At 49.3% G+C, this 24,265-nt stretch overlaps 1 protein-coding gene across 1 annotated transcript in view; it reads right to left on the bottom strand.

Moving 5' to 3' along the window:
- LOC144148276 (papilin-like) overlaps window positions 1-24,265 on the bottom strand; it is a 226,226-nt gene that overhangs the window by 14,596 nt on the left and 187,365 nt on the right. The window contains exon 35 of the mRNA XM_077679835.1: window positions 62-152. Within this exon, the coding sequence (XP_077535961.1) occupies window positions 62-152 (91 nt within the window). The remainder of the gene's footprint in view (window positions 1-61; window positions 153-24,265) is intronic.

Here is a 24,265-nt window from a genome sequence, read left to right as displayed (position 1 = left end):
GCTAGGCCTTACATATCCACTTGCTGCTGCTGGAGAGGCGAAATCTCTAAAGAACGCTCACCAAGTCGACAGATGGGCCGATAGTTGGGCCGGCCGTCTGCACTCCGGTACGCTTCGATCCTGCACAGCTCTTCTTCTCGGCATGAGAAGGTCTGCAGGGTAAACAAGGCAGCTGAGGTGAGCACATGTTTGTTAACTAGCACGACGTTTCTGTAAGTAATTTCACTTGCCACAATTTGCCTCTCTGTGGAAGATTGGGCAACAACTACAACAACAAAAACGACAAAAAAGAAAAACTATTTGGAGTGGTCAGCACAAAACTTAAAAACGACAGAGTCATTTTGTCTGAACACGCGGACCATCTGGCGTGGCTAACCATGATTTAATTCCCCATTCGCCTTGTCTCTTTCCTTTAAACTTGTTACTGATGCACATCTATAACCAGAGGTGTGCTGTTCGTGTGACGGGGAGTAAACGATTTCTTCCCCATAATTTTATTTAGGATGTCGACTGTACCCCATTAAAGTATTTACAAGTACATTTAAAGTGTCATGCACAAGGTGTCATGGCTCTTCCCTAACCAAAAAAACCTTTAATTATTATTAAATTTGTTAAAATCAAATTAACATTAAAATAAAAAAAATAAAATTAATAAACTCAAACATTTAAATATTACACCACGTAGGACGGTTGAAGTGTAACAAAAAGCTGCTCCTTAAAAGGGACACTGAAGTGAATTTGTCAAGCTCCCGTTTTTGCTTGCACTGCGTAGACTGGCTCAAATTAGCCCACTTTTCATCGTTTATCCGGTTGACAAATCGGTAATTATTTTACAAAGCGCCAAAGAAGAAAAACTACCATGCGCGGTTTGCGGCGGCCGCACCAACTAAAGCTGTGACGTTGGGAGGAGCGGGATCGTGATTGGACGATGCCCAAGGTGAGCAACCAAACAAGTTTCGGTTTCGGTTTAGGTTCTGTAAAACACAACCTGTGGCGTTGTTGGATGGGCATTCTCAATAACTCAGTAATCATCGTACCGCGCTTCTGCCATGTTGTCAGCTGTAAAAATGCATAAAGATAAGCCTCCCAGGACGGCTTGGAATCGTAGCATTCACTAGCCGAGGCCTACGCAGTGCATGGACGCCCTCCGCGTACCCGCAGACGCACAAATGTCATGCGCTTTCCCCCCCCCCCCCCCCTCCTATTTGGAGCTTGCCTCACTCATGCCTGTACCGTAAAATGCGTCTTCGCACCAGGCCAAGGGTCTGTTCATTCTGGCCTGTGCCCACTGCCCGCAAGCAGTCGGTGCTTATGGACAGCACGCCAACGAGAACTCGCTAGCGCGCCAGTGCCAGCCTGCGCGCGTTCTGTGAACTAGTTCGTGGAGCCATGAACGTTGCGGCCCAAAAAAAGGTGAACTCAATGTAGAAAACATCGGCAGAAAACAAAAAAGTTAACTTACAAAAAAAAAAAAGCACGTACCCGCGGGGACTCAACTCGTGACTTGCAAAACACTCGGCGGCGACATACCTGCAGCCTCAGACAACTCAGCCACGCGACGGGCTGGGCCAACTAGGGTAATAAAAGGTATATATTGTACAACAAGTTTACATTTTTATTTAGTTTTGGCATTTCAAGCAGCTTATGTGACTATTTGTTGTATTGTGCTCGTGCAGTAAGCGTCCCCCGAGTTTCCGCAATAGCTCACGTCTAGCAATTGCATTTCGTAGACGGAAAAGCGTTCGCAGATGCGTAGTCGTGCTGCTGACCGCTGTGCTTGTTCGCCCAGCGCAAAAAAGTGCTTCCCGCACCCTATTTTTACGCTGTACGGTAAAAATATCAGTTGATTTTATTTCCTTAGTACCTATATTGACTTCGCTGACTCTTCTCCCGCCTTCAAGAGGCCTTATATTTTAGTACGGGCGTACCAGTCAGCGAAGCGTCGCATGTGCGCTTGTGTGAAGCGACCTTGACTTGGAGCTAGATACAGTGTACAAACTAACCAAGTAAAGAAAGGCCCATTCTTCCATTCACAAACGTGTTCTGGCGCTTCGTTTCAACTGAGCGAACGAATTGCGACGACCCGTCGGCGTCCGGCGGACGAAACGCTGGGCCGACTGACTCTGTCTGAAGGCCGGGGAGCCGTGCAGATAGCGCAGCCAATTGCGAGCTCGGCTCCTCTCGACGTCACACGAAAACGCCGCAGAAAATGGGCGAGCGTAAAGAGAGGAGGACAGCATTTTCGAATTAAGTTTTCTACTAAATAAAAGCGCGTAAACGCGCCCAGAGTGGTCGTAACATGGCCTGGGGACCCCGGACTACAATTTGCGCAAGTAATCCCGCAATGTTTACATATCACTTCAGTGTCCCTTTAAAATAAATGGTGTTCGATTATATGTGCAGTTGGAAAAGCCAGAGTCGCCCTCTGCGAAAAACCTATTTAGACGCTGAAGGAAAGTGCGGCCTGGTTTCTGGAACCACAAAATGTAAACAAGCGCGACAATAATTGTTGTGCATAAAATCTGAGTAAACAGAAAAAGGGGAGTAGAGCAAGAGGCGTCATTAAGCTTTAAAACCATCATCATCACCATCATCAGTGATTGTCTTGAAAGTTGGGAAGGTGGCGACTTTCAAAACTCTCCCAAAGCTTACAACAAGGCTATAGAGTAAACAAATAGTGTGTACTAGAGGGAAATTTGTCCCTGCAATCGCGTGCCGTCATGTCCGGCGCCACAGCAACTAGAAGCGTTCCTCTCCTGCTTGGCCTGGCTTGCGACACGGCTTCTTTTTGTTCCTGAAACCAAAGTTAACAAAGAAGGGTAACATAGTTTTTAAGCAAAGCTTTCGACCTCTACCAGCCAACGGTTGTTTCGCAGCGTGCGGTACAATAAACTCCCACGCGGCGGCGAGGGAGGGGGAGAGGTCGGCGGAGAGTTTCACTCACGGAGCAAACTGTAGGTGGCCCACCGAATTTACGCCGCGTTCCCCGCGCGGAAGTGCCTGCTCGTTTGCGGACGCGTCGGAGGTACGGCTTTGTCGTTTCCTTTAGCAATGGTTGTTTTGGACCTGTTTTGGCGCAGCTTCGCATCCATGGAGCGCTTCCTCCGCAAGGCTTGATTAACTTGTTCGACAGTGCCTCCAGGGTAACGCGGACCCGACGAAATTAAGTGGTCGTGCGGATAAGATACGTTAAGGATTGGTTTGCAGGGTGGGAAAACAAAATATAGAGACTACATACAGACATCTGGCCGCTAGAGAAAGGCTTTCGCACTGTTTGCCACGAATGGGACTCCGTTTTCTGAATTGGTGAATACCAATTCGGTTGTGTTTTTGATTAAGCGGCTGGGGACGGGGAGGGCGCTTTTTGCTCGAATCCCGTGTAACGGCTGGCAGAATCTCTGGTTTCACTTTTTGTAGAGCCACGTGTGTGAATTCAAGTTACGTCGCATGGCCAGTTGTTGTGGTGTCACTTACAGGTTTGCTTTCCAACCACGTTCACAGCGTGAATTTGAGCCAATTGTTTTGTTGTTCGTCTTTTATCAAATGAAACTCCTGAAAAAATTCCTTACAAACGAATATTTTCAAGCACCCCTATTCCATAGATTACACGCAAAGTAATCTTTTACAAAAACACCACTGTTTTTTTTTGTTTTTTTGCAGCCAGCGGCAACTTTTCAGCCTGTTCGTAAGACATGCGAGGGGCAAGTGTTACGTGCCCACTGGGTACACATGACTATGGTGACCTAGAATACTTGGGTAGTTGAAAAAGCGGCGCCTGCTACCCCCAGCACCCTTGAAGGCGCACATTTTAACCGCCGTGCGTGGCGCCGGTTTGCCCCGCCCACGGAGATCCCGAGGCGGCGTGCGAGGTGCCGATATGCTGCTGTTCAGTGATTCACGCTCTATTTTGATGTTTTTTAAGCCGCTGCACATAATCTTTTTTGTATGTAATTGCAAGAGCCGCCTAGCCGACAATACACTGCTCGTTAAATGTTCTTTGTTTTTTCTTTTATTTGTAATATGGAAAGGACATATGCTTACTGGGGTCTCTCTATTTCTGAAGGGCCATGGCCCATGCAGTTTGAAAGGTTAGTGCAATAGCGTGCGGTGGGACTGCACCCCTAATAAATTTATGTTATTTCTGCAAGGATTTTATATTTGCGATTGGTTTTGGCCTGCTTTTGTTTGTGGAGTTCTTAACTGTTTCATAACATCTTACGTCCGCAAGACGTGGGCAGTACTTTCAGGGGCTAAGGCCCTTAAGGGCTAGGGCTGTCGGCGTCTCATATCATCGCCTCATGTCATCGTCGATGTAGTTACGCTACTAAAGCACCGTGACTCTCATTTAGGCCTCGCGCTCGAACGTGACGTGCATTAAGAGAACCCACCGCGGCACTTGATCGTTGTCCAACGCCTAGCGATAGAACGGTTCGTTCTTCAGGCAAAGCTGTATGCGTCTACCCCCCAACGGTTTCATCTCCATGGGTAAAAACGCCGATGCGCGAAGAATACACTTATACACTGCATGAATCGCCCCGCCCTAGGTTTCAGGTTAGTGAAGATGGACCGGGATTTTTTATGAACTTGTACACTTGTATTGGAGTAATTGTTTTATGTTAATTGGTGACCAATGCACCAATGAACTGTACAGTATTGAAATGATCGCTCTATGAAGTGCGCCCTCAGGTGCTTTTCTGAGAATTCCGGTTATGAATGTTGATGCTTTTCGCTCAGTACAGTGAATTTTTTAAAAACATATCGTGTGCGTTGTGGGGATTACAGCACTGCAAGGGCCCTGGCCAGGTAGCACGGATTTTCTCGGGCCTGGGCTGGGCTCGGCCTTCTACGGGCCGTGCTGGCCCGGGCGCATGCATTCAGTGACTGAGTGCGGGCAATCGTGTGCCGCCAATTTGTGATTGCCGACACCACAAATGTTGCTCATTGATGAAGATCATCATTATCGTTTTCCGAACAAGACCTGCCTCGCATGTGCTCCGGTTTTAACATCTGTTTTTGGCTGCCAAGTAGCTAAATCACCCCTACGGTTGCTCTATACAGATTGGTAAGGCCACTACGAACGTGTCGGTACCAGCCAAGACCACGCCCGGTCTACCATTTGCCAAAATCGCCACTGAAGCCTCAGCCACGCTGACGGCCGCGGCCAGGCCTACCACCACCTAGCCGGGCTGCCGTCACCTCCGCGCCGGGGTACCGGACGTCTACTTACCAACCACTCTCCACCATGCAAGCAGAGCAGCATCCAGCCGCTCAACCGACCACCGCAAGTGCAGCGCCCGAAGACACAATGGATTTCGACCAGCTAAGTGGCAGAACACTGCCCCGAGACGACCCGTGGCAACAAATACTGCGAAAACGGCATGACCTGAAACACCGCAAGCAGCCGTCGACAAGTAAGCAGCCATTTACATCGCGCACGGCGCCAGCTCCCCGACTCCCCGAGACTGACTATAAAGTCATATTTCGCCCACGCTCGGGACTCCGAATCTCTGACTGCCACGATCGGCAAATCACCCAAAGCATCCAACGCGCAAGTCGCATTCCCGAGCATGTCTTCTTCGCGCAAGTGACGATCCAACCTCAAGCTGCCCAAAATCTTATCGTTGCCAGTACGCCAGACAAGACCTGTGTCGAATCTCTGCGAAACATCACCACACTACAGCTTGGCGCCGCAACGTACGAAGTAAAAGCTGTATAGCTTTCTTTTGTAGCCGTATGGCTGCATTTAGGTGGATGTCAAACTTTCCTTCACAGAAACTTACTCGACCTTGGGGATTTCCCCTAAATCTGGTCGATTAACGTACGAAGTAGTGGCGTATCTAAAAAAAAAACATCCCGGGAACCGTTCGCGGCATAATTTAAGGCATCGAACAAGACACTACGCGAGACCAACTGCACACTATTATCGCTACTACGGGGCCACGCATCATCAGCGCCCGCATGCTGGGAGCCTCAAGCTCGGTAGTCCTCACCTTTGAAGGTCTGCACGTCCCATTCTACGTTAAGGCGTACGGAATTCTCACGCGATGCCGCCCTTACCGCCAAACCACCTAATGTTGCTCCGTGTGTGGGCAACTCGGACACCGTCAAGATGTGTGTCCTAATCCTGCCACACCAGTCTGCGCGCAGTGTCATGTGAAGAATCCTGCCGCCGACCACGAGTGCGTGCCGACGTGTAAACTCTGCGGACTTGACCACCCGACAGCGAGCCGAGACTGCCGCAAGAAGCTGCGCCCACCACCGCCTCTCATCCGTGTCCGGAACGGGGCCTCACATCGCACGCAACAACTGACTATTCTTCGACCCACCAGCCACGGCAAGCCCCAAGAACTGCACAACCGCTGCGCCCGGTCTCCCCGCACGTGAGCTAGTCGGCAGTGGCCGCTGTACCACCCACTGCTTCAGATCAATTCCAACCCCTCCCTGCATGTACGAAGTCCCCACCCACCCCTCCCACTGACCCCCAATATTCTAAACTAGAACAGGAAAACGCCCAACTCCGCGAGAGAGAGAGAGACAAACATTTATTATACTGGTGAGCAGGAGGATGTTCGTAGGGCGTCCACCCAGTGAGAGGCATCCTCATTCCAAGATGCCTTGGAGCTGGCTGGCCGTCCGGGCCCGTTCCACCAGTCGGCGCTGGTCCGAGAGCTCGGAGCTGGTCAGCTGCTCCACCCACTGCTCATAGGTAGGGTTGGGATTTGGGGTTAGAGTGGGGGTCCGTTGGCACTCCCATACCACGTGGTATAGGGTACCAGCAACAGGGCAGAAGTTACAGGTGGCAGGGTATTGGGTGGGGTACATAGCGTTTAGTAGGGTGTTATGGGGATACGAATTGGTTTGGAGGCGCCGGAAAGTGGTTTCTTCGTCGCGCGTTAATTGTGTATGAGGTGGCGGGAAGCGACGGCGGTCGTTTTTGTAGTGAGCTAAGATTTCGGTGTACGTGTGGAGTGGTGCTGGCTTTGAAGCAGTTCGGTTGTTGGTTTCTCCCTCTGAGGTAACGGCCCGGTATGTATGAGCACGGGCAGCGGCGTGTGCCGCCTCGTTCCCTTGGAGGGACTGGTGGCCGGGTGACCAGATGATATTAATTTCTGGTAGTCTTCTTACTTGACGAAGAAGGTACAGTGCGGGTTGAGAAATGCGGCCAATTAAAAAGTTTCTTCAGGCAGTCTGTGAGTCAGTTATAACAGTAAGAAATTCGTCGTCTGTTGTTGCAGCAAGGGCGATGGCACACTCCTCAGCAGTGTCGATGGAAGTGGTGAGAACGGTTGCTGCTGCCAGTTCTGTGCCTTGCGTGTTAACGACACAGGCTGCATGCGCTTTCTGATGAGGGTACGGCGATGCATCTGTGTATCGAGTGCATGATAGATGGTGATTGTCCTTATGAATTAATCGAGCTCGTGCCGTGCGCCGTTGTTTGTTGAAAACCGGGTGCATGTTTCGGGGTAGAGGGGCTACGCGGATGTGTTGCCGAATGTCTGCTGGGATTCGATTCTTCTGATCTTGTTGTGGTGGGACGTTGTAGTGTAGACGGAGAAGTGTCTCTCTTCCCGTGGGCGTGATCTGTAGTCGGCGTATCTGAGATGCATGGTGGGCCTCTTGTATTTCTTCCCAGGTGTTGTGGACCCCTAGCTGCAAAAGTTTCTTATTTGCCGTGCTTATTGGGAGTCACATAGCGGTCTTGTAGGCCTGGCGTATGGTGGCGTCGAGTTTCCGTATTTCTTGTGGTCTGAGGGCCAGGTATGGCGTGCCGTACGCTATCCTGCTGATAAGAATGGCTTGGACCATGCGTAGGGTGTCGTGTTCGCGAAGTCCGAAGCGACGATTGGAGACGCGGCGGATGATACGCATGAGCTGGATAAGTGTGCGCTGTAAGTGTGGTATGGCTTGCAAGCCAGATCCGTCTCTAGGTATTATGAGGCCCAATATCCGAAGGTGGGGGACGTTAGGGACAGGGTGATTATTTATATATAATTCTGGTTCTGGTATTCCGTGTGCGGTCTTGCGGGTAGTTCTCTTGCTGAGCGCAAGTAAACCGGACTTTTCGGGGGCGCACTCCAGTCCTCTGGATTGGAGATATCGTTGGGCGGTGTCAATTGCCATTTGAAGTGCCTCTTCCTGATCTCCGATTGATCCAGTGGGTGTCCATAGCGTAAGGTCGTCCGCGTAGAAAGCGTGTCGGAGATGCGGAATATCTTGGAGCAAGGGTGGGAGGTCCTTCATGGCAAGGTTAAAGAGTAGGGGTGAAATAACCGAGCCTTGAGGTGTTCCTTTGATAATTGCTGGAGAAGGGTCAGATCGCAGATGGCCGATGCGCACAGTGGCGGTTCGGTTGGTAAGAAATGCCGCAACGTAGTTGTAAAGTCTGGGCCCGCAGTTGGTAGTAGCTAGCCCTTGTAGGATGGCTTGGTGTGTGACATTGTCGAATGCCCTTTTTATATCAAGTGCGACAATATAATATTTGTGGTTGTTTGAGAGTTTCATTAGTATGTCTTCTTTAAGCTGTAGCAGGATGTCTTGGGTGGAGAGATGGGGCCGAAATCCATACATGGTGGTTGGAAAGTAGTTATTGTCCTCTATGTAATGGGCGAGACGATTGTGAACCATATGCTCGAGACGTTTGCCCACGCACGATGTAAGAGAAATGGGACGGAGGTTTTTGAGTGTGAGGGGTTTTCCAGGCTTGTGAATTAGCGTGATATCGGCATGCTTCCACTGTGGCGGGAGAGTTCCGTTCGTCCAGTGTTCATTCATATATGTGAGCAGATTTTCGAGGGCGATGAGGTCCAGATTGCGCAGAAGTTTGTTGGGGATCTTATCCTGTCCAGGAGTGGTGTTCCTTGTGAGGCCGTGTATCGCAGCTTCAATTTCTTGAATGGTGAAAGGCGTATCCAGCTCTGGGTTCGGTTGACCAGTGTACTGCTGTGGCGGCAGTGCCTGTGTCGTGGGCTGAGCTTCGAATGATTTCTGCAGCTCTTTCAGCAGGTCTTCATCTGTTCCGGGGTGGTTATGGATTAATTTTTTAAGGTTGTGCGCAGCCGTGGCTTTTGATTCTTCGGAGCCCATAAGGGAACGGAGAAGGTGCCAAGTTCTCCGGGTGCCGAGGGTTCCCTGGAGCGTATTGCAGAATTGGTTCCAATTTTGCTGGCTTAGTTGCCGAGCATATTGTTCTGCTTCTTGTGTGAGCAAGGCTATACGAGTGCGTAGCTTCCGGTTGGTTCTTGCGCCTTTTCCACCTCTTGAGAAGGCCGTTTCTGGCGTCCCATAAGTGTTTGAGGTGATTGTCTATGGCCGGATTGTCTTCGGTGAGAGGAAGCTCTTTCGTGTGCTTTGCGAATGTCGTGATAATCTCAGCGGCCCAATCCTCAATATTTTGGATTGACTCAGTAGGCGAGTCTTCTCTGAAGGCCTTCCAATCAGTAAGTCTGGCTGTCCCAATTCTTTGCCTGGCGTTTTTGTGATGAGCGATTCGGAGTTCTATAATGTGGTGGTCGCTTCCTAATGTTTCGTCTAGGCAGGTCCATTCGTCATTCTTGACGTTATAAGTTAAGGTTAGATCGGGTGAAGTATCTCGGGAGACGCTGTTTCCAATGCGTGTGGGTGTGTCTGGGTTGTTGCATAGATGAAGACGATGCTGCTGAATTGCGTCATGAAGTTGAATGCCTTTCCGATTGTTGCGATGGTAGCCCCACATCATGTGATGGGCATTAAAATCTCCTAGTATTATTAATTTATGTCCCTTAGTGCGGAGTTTCACTTCCCGGAAGAGCTTGTCAATTTCTGACAGGAGAGCAGCGGGTGGGCTGTAGATGTTCAGGACGAATAGACTTGAGTGCGTCTTTTTTCGGGGGATGACCTTCACGAAGGTGTAATCGATGCTGGTGGGGAGGGTCTGTTGTTGGGCCGTTTGATCGGTGCGGACGAGGACAGCGGTGCGGGCAAGGGTGTCTGTAGTGTATGTGGTATAATCTCTGAGGGTGACGTTGGTGGTGTCTGTTTCTTGTAGAGCGATGATATCGGGTCGGTGTTGTTGAGTGAAATGAAGGAGTGATGATTTCTTGCTATGGTATGAGCGACAATTCCATTGCCATACGAGGGTGGTAGGTGGGGTGGCGGATTTAGGCGGAGAGGAAGGGGGCGTCCCCATCATCTTTGAGCGGTACTGTTCTCCCGGTGGGATGTGGGCGAGAGCTTTCTTTGGGTTTCTTCCGTTTTTTCCTCTTGGTAATTTCTAGTGCGGAAACGCGCTTTTTCCGCTGGGTAATTTCTAGAGCGGCAACACGTGTGTCAACCGCTTGAATTTTCGCGTTCAAGTCCGAAAGAAGTCCATGGATGTAGCGTTTGAGGTCCTCAATCATGGGTGAAACGACAGCTGGAATGGGGGCGCTCTCAGTTGTTGGATTGGTTGGTATGGTTTCTTGGGGTGAAACTACAGCTGGGATGGCGGCGCTTTCAGTTGTTTGTGTGGTTGCTATGATTTCTTGGGGCGGTTGTGTTGACGGTTGAATTTGTGCACGGAGTTGAGCTATGTGCTCTTCGAGAAGCGCGAATTTCTTAGTGTTTTCGGCGAGTTTCTCGCGGAGTTGGGCGTTTTCCTGTTCTAGTTTAGAATATTGGGGGTCAGTGGGAGGGGTGGGTGGGGACTTCGTACATGCAGGGAGGGGTGGGAATTGATCTGAAGCAGTGGGTGGTACAGCGGCCACTGCCGACCAGCTCACGTGCGGGGAGACCGGGCGCAGCGGATGTGCAGTCCTTGGGGCTTGCCGCTGCTGGTGGGTCGAAGAATAGCCAGTTGTTGCGTGCGATGTGAGGCCTCGTTCCCGGACCCGGATGGGAGGCGGTGATGGACGCAGCTTCTTGCGGCAGTCTCGGCTCGCTGTCGGGTGGTCAAGTCCGCAGAGTTTACACGTCGGCACGCACTCGTGGTCATCGGCAGGATTCTTCACATGGCACTGCGCGCAGACTCGTGTGTCCGGATTAGGACACACATCTTGACGGTGTCCGAGTTGCCCACACACGGAGCAACATTGGATGGTTTGCCGGTAAGGGCGGCATCGCGTGAGAATGCCGTACGCCTTAACGTAGAATGGGACGTGCAGACCTTCAAAGGTGATGACTACCGAGCTTGAGGCTCCCAGCATGCGGGCGCTGATGATGCGTGGCCCCGTGGTAGCGATAATAGTGTGCAGTTGGTCTTGCGTAGTGCCTTGATCGATGCCGTGAATTACGCCGCGAACGGTTCCTGGGATGTTTTTTAGATACGCCACTACTTCGTACGTTGCGGCGCCAAGCTGTAGTGTGGTGATGTTTCGCAGCGCTTCGACGCAGGCCTCGTCTGGCGTACTGGCAACGATAAGATTTTGGGCAGCTTGAGGTTGGATCGTCACTTGCGCGAAGAAGACATGCTCGGGAATGCGACTTGCGCGTTGGATGCTTTGGGTGGTTTGCCGATCGTGCCAGTCAGAGATTCGGAGTCCCGAGCGTGGGCGAAATATGACTTTATAGTCAGTCTCGGGGAGTCGGGGAGCTGGCGCCGTGCGCGATGTAAATGGCTGCTTACTTGTCGACGGCTGCTTGCGGTGTTTCAGGTCATGCCGTTTTCGCAGTATTTGTTGCCACGGGTCGTCTCGGGGCAGTGTTCTGCCACTTAGCTGGTCGAAATCCATTGTGTCTTCCGGCGCTGCACTTGCGGTGGTCGGTTGAGCGGCTGGATGCTGCTCTGCTTGCATGGTGGAGAGTGGTTGGCGAGTCGACGTCCGGAACCCCGGCACAGAGGTGACGGCAGCCCGGCTAGGCGGTGGTAGGCCTAGCCGCGGCCGTCAGCGTGGCTGAGGCTTCAGTGGCGATTTTGGCAAATGGTAGACCGGGCGTGGTCTTGGCTGGTACCAATACGTTCGCAGTGGCCTTACCGATCTGTATAGAGCAACGGTAGGGGTGATTTAGCTATTTGGCAGCCAAAACAGAGGTTAAAACCGGAGCACATGCGAGGCAGGTCTTGTTCGGAAAACGATGATGATGATTCCCCCACTCCGCGAGAAACTCGCCGAAAATACTAAGAAATTCGCACTTCTCGAAGAGCACATAGCTCAGCTCCGTGTACAAATTCAACCGTCAACACAACCACCCCAAGAAATCATAGCAACCACAAAACAACTGAAAGCGCCCCCATTCCCGCTGTAGTTTCACCCATGATTGAGGACCTCAAACGATACATCCATGGACTTCTTTCGGACTTGAATGCGAAAATTCAAGCTGTTGACACCAGTGTTGCCGCCCTAGAAATTACCCATAGGAAAAAGCGCGTTGCCGCACTAGAAATTACCAAGAGGAAAAACGGAAGAAACCCAAGCACGGCTCTCGCACACATTCCACCGGGAGAACAGTACCGCTCAAAGGTGATGGGGATGCCCCCTACCTCTTCGCCTAAAGCCGCCACCCCACCTACCCTCGTATGGCAATGGAATTGTCACTCATACCGTAGCAAGAAATCATCCCTCCTTTATTTCACTCAACAACACCGACCCGATATCATCGCTCTACAAGAAACAGACACCACCAACGTCACCCTCAGAGATTATACGACATACACTACAGACACCCTTGCCCGCACCGCCATCCTCGTTCGCACCGATCAAACGGCCCAACAACACAACCTCCCCACCAGCATCGATTACACCTTCGTGGAGGTCATCCCCCCGAAAAAAGACGCACTCAAGTCTATTCGTCCTAAACATCTACAGCCCACCCGCTGCACTCCTGTCAGAAATTGACAAGCTCTTCCGAGAAGTGAAACTCCGCACTAAGGGACATAAATTATTAATACTAGGGGATTTTAATGCCCATCACATGATGTTGGGCTACCATCCCCATCCCCTGTCGGTAAACCCCGCGTTTTCTAGCATTAGGAGAGCGATGGAATACGCTGGAAAGAACGGAATACACTGGAAAACGCCGATCCGGACGACAGTAACGCGGGGACCGCATTTTCCAGCGTTAGGAGAGCGATGGAATACGCCGGAAAGAACGGAAAGCACTGGAAAACGCCGCGCTGGAAGACATCAACGCGGGGAGGTTGCTGGAAAGCATCGAATAACACGGGAACGTTGCCTTTGAACACTGGGATTCAGACATGGCGAACGGGTCAGTACGTTCTCACGGCGCCGCTGCTTGGCTGGACACAGCAATGCTTCGCGCCGGTTACGTGGTCGACTGGTTGTAATCCAGCGCCGCGATCGACGCAGGTGCTCCGAAACTTGGCGTTTGCGGCCCGTGCGGTGCCACAAAATACCACTTTTTTAGCCTGGGCTTCGCGGAAACAATGCTCCATACGAGCGACGCTCATGTCTTTCAATTGCATTGCAAGCGTCTGTCGTAATGAAAGTTTGTTGTATTGCTGCCATTAGCATTCCGGTCGTGTTTGAAAAAACCTTCGCTACAAATTTGCAGTTAACAACGCAACTTATCGCAGATCCCGGTGATGTTGGAACATCTAAGCGCAGCCCGCTAACCAAACGAATAAATAAATAAAGCCCTTCACAAATTCCTGTGGTTGTTTGAGTTAATTGCAATTACATATATTGTGCCGTGGACAACCTCTGATGAAAGAATCAGGCAATAAGGGTAGCCCGTTGGCAAACGGACGCATAAAGGGCAAGCAAGACTTGCTTTTTGAGGACGTGGTGTAATTATTGCAGTTCACATTGTGACATGTATTTTTGGGCCTTTGAGAGCCCCATTGTCTCCATCTGCGTGCTGTTGTATTATTTTTTTTAGCGAGCAACCTGTTTATTTTAAGGCGAACCATGTATCCAATCAAGCTTAAATAGAGAAAATAGGATTTTAAAACCAGCTAACCAGTTGCCGCTACCGGTGTTAAAAGAAAAAGAAATGGCGCCAGTGAACCCATTACAATACCAAGATGTGTTAAAAAAGAATAAATGTAGAAAGAAAGAAAACGCCCGCCTTCGCTCCAGCAGCGCCGCTCTGAAGAAAGTCCGGGAATGCACCGTCACTGACGATAACCTGTCGCGCGACAGCACTCGCGGGGCGGGGGAGCCCACAATACGGAGAATCGATAAGGGTGCGGAGGGGTCGCGGCGCGGAACAAGCTCTCGTGATCGGCCGGGGAGCACTTCGTTCCTGCCTGCTTTCCGCCTTTCGGTCAAAATTCGTAGGTGGCTGCGTGGCTGAGTGGCCCGTCCACATTTCACATCGGCGCTGTGCCTAGTTGAAGTTAAGCGTAACTTTTTCGTAAAAACGTGCATCTTATGTCTCCGGGAAGTGTCAGCAGCAACTTGTGAAGATACGAAAGCTGTGGTAGAAGCAAGAACAGTGGTCCGGATTCCAAGCATCTCGAAGTGACGACTCCTCTAGCGACGACACACCGTGGTGCTTGGGATTATTGGCACTTTGATGCGAGTGGATACGACGACTCTCGGAGGCATCGTGATTTGGAGTACGTGCGATGTGCTTTGACAATCGACTGAAATCGCAAAGACCCCTGCATGACTTGGCGGGTATCGTGCGTGCGTACTCATCGTGATAGTGCTGCACCATGGAGGCGTGCGCTTTTCGCCACAGGATACCCTTCCAGGCCTTGCTGTACGAATGCATTGTCAATGGATCAAGGTTCACCAAGGCAAGGAATCCAGCTAAGGATTGACTTTCTATTTTAATTCTCACGTTTTGCTGTTAAAATAAAAGAGGTTCAAGAAATATGTGTTTAGTTGTGTTTTAATGGCCCTAAAAAACATAAGGAACGAATTTTCGAACGGTTACTGTCGATGCTCGTTTAATATTTTTTTTTATCCGGGAGAATAAATTTGCTTTTATGAACAGATTGAGCGCTGCTGACGGAACGCGGTGATGAAACAATGCATTCAGCAGGGCGAAATCAGCTGAAAAGTGCCCAAATGAGTCTAGCTAAATTTTTTAGCGCTACTTAGGTTTCCCCGAAGGAAGGAATTCTGTATTTCTTGTTAACAGCCATGCAGGTTTGTAATTACACGGCTATTAAATAAAAAAGGCCTAGCGCGAGCACAGGCCAAGCTATACGCTGGAGACGGCGTGGTCTCCGGCGTGTTCCTGCGCCACGTGCTAACGCGCGCCGGATCCACGCGTTTCCGCGTCCGGTGTGTTCCAGTGCCCAGGGTCCGGCGCGCTCCAGCGTTTCCGCGTCCGGTGCATTTCAGCGTTAGGTAGTCCCATAATCAGGCATTCGCTGGAAGCGGAGCTCCAGCGCCGCGGGTTTTTCCAATAGGGATAGCAACGATCGGAAAGGCATTCAACTTCATGACGCAATTCAGCAGCATAGTCTTCATCTATGCAACAACCCAGACACACCCACACGCATTGGAAACAGCGTCTCCCGAGATACTTCACCCGATCTAACCCTAACTTATAACGCCAAGCATGACGAATGGACCTGCCTAGACGAAACACTATGAAGCGATCATCACATTATAGAACTCCGAATCACTCATCACAAAAACGCCAGGCAAAGAATTACGACAGCCAGACTTACTGATTGGAAGGCCTTCCGAGAAGACTCGCCCACACACTCAATCCAAAATATTGAGGATTGGGCCGCTGAGATTATCACGACATTCGCAAAGCACACAAAAGAGCTTCCTCTCACCGAAGACAATCCGGCCGTAGCCAATCACCTCACTTATGGAACGCCAGAAACGGCCTTCTCAAGAGATGAAAAAGGCGCAAGACCAACCTGAAGCTACGCATTCGTATAGCCTTGCTCACACAAGAAGCAGAACAATAAGCTCGACAACTAAGCCCGCAAAATGTAAACCAATTCTGCAATATGCTCCAGGGAACCCTCGGCACCCGGAGAACTTGGCACCTTCTCCGTTCCCTTATAGGCTCCAAAAAATCAAATGCCACGGTTGCGCACAACCTTAAAAAATTAATCCATAACCACCCCGGAACAGGTGAAGACCTGCTGAAAGAGCTGCAGAAATCATTCGAAGCTCAGCCCACGACACAGGCACTGCCGCCACTGCAGTACACTGGACAGCCGAATCCAGAACTGAATACGCCTTTCACCATTCAAGAAATTGAAACCGCGATACACGGCCTAACGAGGAACACCACTCATGGACAAGATAAGATCCCCAACAAACTTCTGCGCAATCTGGACCCCATCGCCCTCGAAAATCTGCTCACATATATGAATGAACACTGTACGAAAGGAACTCTCCCTCCACAGTGGAAGCATGCCGATATCACGCTAATCCCCAAGACCGGAAAATCCCTCACACTCAAGAACCTCCGTCCCATTTCTCTTACATCGTGCGTGGGCAAACGTCTCGAGCATATGGTTCACAATCGTCTCGCCCATTACATAGAGGACAATAACTACTTTCCAACCACCATGTATGGATTTCGGCCCCATCTCTCCACCCAAGACATCCTGCTACAGCTTAAAGAAGACATACTAATGAAACTCTCAAACAACCACAAATATTATATTGTCGCACTTGATATAAAAAGGGCATTCGACAATGTCACACACCAAGCCATCCTACAAGGGCTAGCTACAACCAACTGCGGGCCCAGACTTTACAACTACGTTGCGGCATTTCTTACCAACCGAACCGCCACTGTGCGCATCGGCCATCTGCGATCTGACCCTTCTCCAGCAATTATCAAAGGAACACCTCAAGGCTCGGTTATTTCACCCCTATTCTTTAACCTTGCCATGTAGGACCTCTCACCCTTGCTCCAAGATATTCCGCATCTCCGATACGCTTTCTACGCGGACGACCTCACGCTATGGACACTCACTGGATCAATCGGAGATTAGGAAGAGGCACTTCAAATGGCATTTGACACCACCCAACGATATCTCTAATCCAGAGGACTGGAGTGCGCCCCCGAAAAGTCCAGTTTACTTGCGCTCAGCAAGAGAACTACCCGCAAGACCGCACACACAATACCAGAACCAGAATTATATATAAATAATTATCCTGTCCCTAACGTCCCCCCCCCTTCGGATATTGGGCCTCATATTACCTAGAGACGGATCTGGCTTGCAAGCCATACCACACTTACAGCGCACACTTATCCAGCTCATGCGCATCATCCGCCGCGTCTCCAATCGTCGCTTCGGACTTCGCGAACACGACACCCTACGCATGGTCCAAGCCATTCTTATCAGCAGGATAGCGTACGGCACGCCATACCTGGCCCTCAGACCACACGAAATACGGAAACTCGACGCCACCATACGCCAGGCCTACAAGACCGCTATGTGGCTCCCAATAAGCACGGCAAATAAGAAACTTTTGCAGCTAGGGGTCCACAACACCTGGGAAGAAATACAAGAGGCCCACCATGCATCTCAGATACGCCGACTACAGATCACGCCCACGGGAAGAGAGACACTTCTCCGTCTATACTACAACGTCCCACCACAACAAGATCAGAAGATTCGAATCCCAGCAGACATTCGGCAACACATCCGCGTAGCCCCTCTACCCCGAAACATGCACCCGGTTTTCAACAAACAACGGCGCACGGCACGAGCTCGATTAATTCATAAGGACAATCACCATCTATCATACACTCGATACACAGATGCATCGCCCTACCCTCATCAGAAAGCGCATGCAGCCTGTGTCGTTAACACGCAAGGCACAGAACTGGCAGCAGCGACCGTTCTCACCACTTCCATCGAGACTGCTGAGGAGTGTGGCATTGCCCTTGCTGCAACAACGGACGAGGAATTTCTTACTGTTATAACTGACTCACAGACTGCCTGCAGAAACTTTTTTATTTGGGCGCATATATCTCAACCCGCACTGTACCTTCTTCGTCAAGTAAGAAGACTACCAGAAATTAATATCATCTGGTCACCCGGCCACCAGTCCCTCCAAGGGAACGAGGCGGCACACGCCGCTGCCCGTGCTCATACATACCGGGCCGTTACCTCAGAGGGAGAAACCAACAACCGAACTGCTTCAAAGCCAGCACCACTCCACACGTACACCGAAATCTTAGCTCACTACAAAAACGACCGCCGTCGCTTCCCGCCACCTCATACACAATTAACGCGCGACGAAGAAACCACTTTCCGGCGCCTCCAAACCAATTCGTATCCCCATAACACCCTACTAAACGCTATGTACCCCACCCAATACCCTGCCACCTGTAACTTCTGCCCTGTTGCTGGTACCCTCTACCACGTGGTATGGGAGTGCCAACGGACCCCCACTCTAACTCCAAATCACAACCCTACCTATGAACAGTGGGTGGAGCAGCTTACCAGCTCCGAGCTCTCGGACCAGCGCCGACTGGGGGAACGGGCCCGGACGGCCAGCCAGCTCCAAGGAATCTTGGAATAAGGATGCCTCTGACTGGGTGGAAGCCCTACGAACATCCTCCTGCTCACCAGTATAATAAATGTTTTTCTCTCTCTCTCTCTCTTTCTCTCATTGATGGTTTAGGTTAAATGAAAAGAAATCGAAGTGCGAAGTCACTGCGGCGTGGTTAAAAATTTATTTCGCAAATATTCTGGAAAATTATTTTCGGTGTGAGGAAATTTATTTATGTTGTACAAAGCTGGGTCAAAGTTTAGAAAGTTGACTTCCAATATACTGGCTCTATGCTTACGTTTTTAGGTTGAAAACATCAATTTTTTTCGGGCGCATGTTTATAGTCTGTCTGACGCCGGCTGATATTTCAAAACAGTCTGGCGGGCTCAGCCTTACTTTATTTAATTTTGTCTGGTAGGGGCCTGGTTCAGGCTTATATTTCAAACATTTTTCTGGCTCGGGCCGCACCGCGCCTAGAAATTGCGGTCTGTGCAGTGCTCTAGCGTGGATCAAATTTGAGAGGAAAACCGGAAATCTGCGTACGTCGGCCTGCGTAACGCACCACGCTGTTTCCTGGGATGGCACAACACAACAGAAACATTCGCAAACAATGAAGAAAGAGTGTCCGAATGATTTGGTTTGATTGATTGTTTGATTTTAGGGTTTAACACCTCAGCGCAGGCGATGAGGTGCGCCGTAGTGGAGGGCTCCGAAATAATTTTGATCACCTGGCGATCTTGAACGTGCCCCGAAATCTCTCACACACGGGCGTTTTTGCTTTTCGCCTTCGGTAGAAAAACGGCCCCCGCGGCCGGGAATTGATCCCGCGTCTTTGGGCTTACAGCACAACGCCTTAGGCAATGAGCCACCGCAGCGGGTCAAGAAAAAGTGTCCGCACGCTATCCTCGATCACCAAAGCACGACAAACGCGGTCAGCTTGGTTGGCCAAATGGGATGAAAAAATGAGCAAGCAGTACGGGCGCACGACATAGCTATACGTTTTCCATAAGAATCTTGTATATTACTAATAGGAATCGGAAAGCTCTTACAACGCGCCTTCGCCACACCAGTGATGGATTTACACGAAAATAGAACTGCTGCCCCTCGAATACCACGGTGAACGCTGCGGGTCGCGTTATATTTTTGCTTCTGTTCTCTGTTTTCTTGTGTGTTTTGTTTGTTTTCTCTCACGCGCTGCGATTGCTCGCATTGAATATGAATAATGAGTAATCATTTTATGTTTATGGGTGTTCAGGGTGCCAAAAAGCGTAGAGTTTTTAAATGATCGAGCAATAAAATGATTCCGAGGGACTTGGTGCTTTTCTGAGAATCGCCAGTGCGAATCCTGTATTTGCACGCGTTTCGTTGACTTGAATGAAGTTTTAAGACACCTGTCATGTGTGCGGCGTGGTTCAAATTTGGGAAAAATGGCAGCATCGCAACTCCGTGGATGATGGCGAGGGTGCGGAGTACGGGAACTCGAAATGACATCCACGTTGCGCCCCGAGTGAAATCCGATTTGCGCTCCTACCATACTCAGAGTCGAGCCGTGAGTTGCACCTTGATTGTTCAATAAATGAAACTGCGACTCACGGCTTAAATCGTTTTTCGCTTGATGGTGGTGTGCGCACGGATAGACGCGGACAAACATTGGGAGGTCCTAAGGTACTCCGCACGGTTACAGGCGAGGGAGTAAGCCGTTTGACTCTCGGGTACTAACTCATGGTCGTAAGCCAACACTGTAAACGCAAACTAGCCGAAAATGAAGTTTTAATCAAGTAATGTGCCCTTAAAAGTACCTATAGCAAAAAATGTACTCCCTAGGCATGGTGTAAAAAAGTGGACGAAGGTCCACGGTAGTACCGTTGCCCATCCTTGTAGCAAAATACAAGATTTAGAACGACTTAACACCATTTGTGAGATGGCGTTCGGTTCCTTGTACACTACCACGTGCACAATAAACTCCCCATCTGGGGTAATCATCTCAAGCGGGGGGTCGCCATGTTAGTCTTATGTTGTTTCCGTGTATCAGCACTTCAATCTTGGCCTAATGCTAATTATAACGATTAAGCAGGACGCGACGCTTGCATGCAGCTACAAAACCGATACCGTACGTATATCCGTATAGATGCTTCAGCCAGCGCGATCATAGGCAGACAGCGTGGATGTGTTGTTTCAATCAGTTAATTTTGGCGATAGGTGTTGTCAAACTCTGCTGCTAACAAAGAGACAGATCTCGCTGTTGCAAAGAATTGCAATGTTCATCTGCTTCGCTTGCTTGCGCATATATAGACGATTTAAATTCTGGTGCCAGCGCGCCAACGCACCCGACTGCAGCGACTCAACTTGCCCTGGCAGCACGACTTGCTGCCCAGATGTAAAGAACCTCCGTGCTATCAGGCCTCTCAAGCTTGGACGCTCCCTGGTTTCCCTATAGGCGGCGTAAAAATCGACGCCCCACGTGACCAACCTACAGCGCAGTTTTCGACCATCAAGTCCACCAGACGACGCAACCGAATGGTTACTTTTGGTATAGAATACGAAACATTCATTCCGTTATTCAGAGAGCCAACACAGTTCGCTTACAATGTGTTGTTTAATAATATTATTAACAAGTTCCGCATCAAACATCCCTTGAGCAAAAATGTACGCAACTTTTTACGAACAGCCGACTGGTGCACCACCTCGTTTCTGAATTAGCAACCACAAAGCCGCCAATTCAAATTGAAACCGCTGCAATGGCCCACCGTTTCTATGTGCGCGGAGCACTGGTTTCGTGACTGTTATTGCTGTTATGTGCTTTTGCGTCCATCAGTTGTTGAGAGGACTGGCAAAACACGGGAGTGCTTGTGGAGAGACAAATGTGGGAAATTCCGCATCGGAAGACAGCTGTCGTGGCCAGAATATTTGATTCTTCCAACCGAAGGTGAGTGTTATGCACTCCGCTAGAAAGACGGTGCAAACGAAACCGTTGTCGCCGTCAATACCTCATTTGTGCATGACTTCTGCTGGAATATTTTCTTATTACATGATTCAAATATAAAATCTGTATTCCTAGGAGTTTTTGTCAGGGTGAATGCGGAGTTTGCCAAAAGAAAAAACTGAAAAAAAGAGAGAAACCCAAGAAACAGCCTCTCAACTCTCCGGCCCGCTCTCGAGCATTTCTGACTATCTAGAACCCGAGAAGTTGCGGGCGCATTTGCCTCAAAAGGTGTGGCATTATTTCGGACCAAACTTTTGAGGCTACCAAAAGACAGTAATTCTGTTGCCTTTCTGTTTTGACGCGTCAGTGAGCATTTAGTCAACAGCGCTTTGCTACAACTAAAGTTTGCCTTCATAAAGACGTGGTGATGCGAGTTAGGTTATATTAGCATGTCTTGTGAACGCGTTAACGCAAAATTACTGCGTTATTTTTTTTTCAGAGGTCGGTGTTCATTTAGACATTCTGGCTGAACCTTCAACATTGTTGGCGCATGCAACAACTGCACCAAGGACTGGCAGGTCATTTCAGCTCTTCGTGCTTGCCTGATGTGACAGCCATGCACCCGACTGGTGTGTTTATGTATATTTAACTTCTTGATTGATTTGATTGTAGGGTTTAACGCGCCGACGCAACGCAGGCGATGAGGCGCGCCGTAGTGGAGGGCTCAGGATTAATTTTGACCACCTGGGGATCTTTATCGTGCGCCGAAATCTCGTACACACGGGCGTTTTTGCTTTTCGCTTCCATCAGAAAAGCGACCGCCGCGGCCGGGAATCGAACCCGCGACCTCGTGCTCAGCAGCGCAACGCCTTAGCCACTGAGCCACCGCGGCGGGTTATATTTAACTTCTACTTATAGTTGTTTCTCTGAATTTGTGTGAAATGATTCTGTTAACTATTGGTTCTTCTAATTTAATTTACATTTTTCATTCATGCCTTTTTTTTTTGCAGATACAACCAAACAACAAAGAAGCACGTTTCTCTGAATTTGTGTGACATGATTCTGTTAACTATTGGTTCTTCTAATTTAATTTACATTTTTCAATCATGCCTTTTTTTTGCAGATACGACCAAACAACAAAGAAGCGCACACCGGAAGGTGACCACATCAAGTTCTCAGCACGAGCAAATGTATTATGTTGCCTGCAGATAAATGTTACAAAGTGCCAGGTATTTTCACCAAATGTTAAAAAGAAGGTCAGCATATATCAGTGCGTTCATACATGTGATGTGCATATTTCTGTGTATGAATGGAATAGTTGTTGTTCAAGAACACGATATTCGGTGTCTAAAAATATCTAACTTCGGGCGAGTATTCGGTATACTGCAAATATTGAGACGCATCAAAATGTGCGATGTGATATTGTTACGTAGCTAGCCACTAAGCTCACTCTATCCCCGAAATTCAACGTTTATTAATAAATCACGATGCGTACACATTGGCAAATGTAAGAAAGCAAATGCGGGTTCTAGTTTGCTTTCTTCTATTCCCTTTCACTGCTGCTCAAGAGTACTTCACTTTCTCTGTACATTTACAACACTTCGCACAAAAAACATTGCTGTAAGACCAACTGTACAGCTCCTGTTATCAGCCTAAAGCAAGTTCGTGCAAGAAGCTGAGAGGAAGTAAACTTTATTGGAGCAGCTCATTTCTGATAGACACTATGATTCTATGCTCTGGTGATTGGGTAGGTGTCTCCTTTCTTAATAGCGCTGTGTGGACCTTGCAGGTGGGCTTTAAACCTTTGTACACAAAAAAATGTAAAGGTCAGAGTTTGTCTTGGACGTCTGGAGTAGTATAGTAGCCCGGGTCATCTAGAAACAGGGATAAGCGTGTGGCAAAAGTGAGGAAGGAGGAGGTGTGGTGCTTTGTACCTCAAAGGCAGATTGCTTTAGCGAGTTGGATGGGTTGTCTGCGAATACCTCGCAAGGGCTTATTGTATCTAATATAATAAGGGATGCCACTGCTACACTCAGTTAGTAAGCGGGTGAAAATCCCAGTTCCCTCCAGGGCACAATTTTACATGTAGCACCGACAGCAACCGCCCTAGAGCGTAATAAACAGCTGATACCCACGTTATGCACATCCTATTGTTGAAAGGTAAAGCTACTGTCTATGCCAGCATCAAGTATAATAATGGGGCATGCAAGAAGCATTAATGTAAATAAACTAGTTAGCAATTTTCACGCAACAGAGCATATCGGAACTTTTAAAATTTTCAAAGTGTTGGTAAAGAAAGTCAGATGAATATTTTTAACGCCGTAGGTGTTTTTTTTTTCAACTTGTGATGCTGCTTAGCGTGTGCCTGGGGCCTGTCGCACCCCCCAAAAGAGATTGAGAAAAAAAACGCTGTGCCTCAAACACTCGCTCACAGATTTTATTTCTATTGATACTTTCAAATGTAGATACGTTCGCAGTGAGCGATAGAATTCGCAATAACTATCGCTTTAATCCGAGAGAAAAGACCTTTTTCCAGTACCGATCCTCCTCGCGGCCGCCACGGCGAACTAAAATTGGCAGCAATGTACGCCCACAAAAGGTCGAGCTTTCGTAGAACTCGCCCACAAAAAATATCCTGGTACTGTAGCCCCTTCCGCACCAACCGGTCACCCGTGCCTTTCACGTGAATTCCACGGTAGCAGGCGTCGTTCCGTGACTAATTTGCAGTGGTCGAAGCGTCCCTTTTTCTTTATTTTTTTTTCTTTTTTGTTACTCCCTCACTGGCTTCAATGTGCTTCCAGCGTGGTCAGCCTCAAATGTATCTGCCCCTTTCCCTAGAAAGCCCTTTTTGTGTGCACTTACGCACCCACTTCGAGCTGCTGAAAGAGAAAAAATAAAAACGCGCAGCGCTGGACAGCATAGCCTCTCCCCAAACAGAAAGCTGGGGGGCGCCCTTTTGTTTATTTTGCCTGAGGCGCCTGCCAAGAATGGCGGA

The sequence above is a fragment of the Haemaphysalis longicornis genome, unplaced genomic scaffold (assembly GCF_048455015.1).
Source record: "Haemaphysalis longicornis isolate Haplotype H1 unplaced genomic scaffold, Haemaphysalis longicornis Haplotype H1 scaffold_8, whole genome shotgun sequence".
In the NCBI taxonomy this organism is placed as follows: Eukaryota; Metazoa; Arthropoda; class Arachnida; order Ixodida; family Ixodidae; genus Haemaphysalis; species Haemaphysalis longicornis.
The sequence above is the reverse complement of the archived record's forward strand: the minus strand, read 5'-3'. Positions and strand labels throughout refer to the sequence as shown.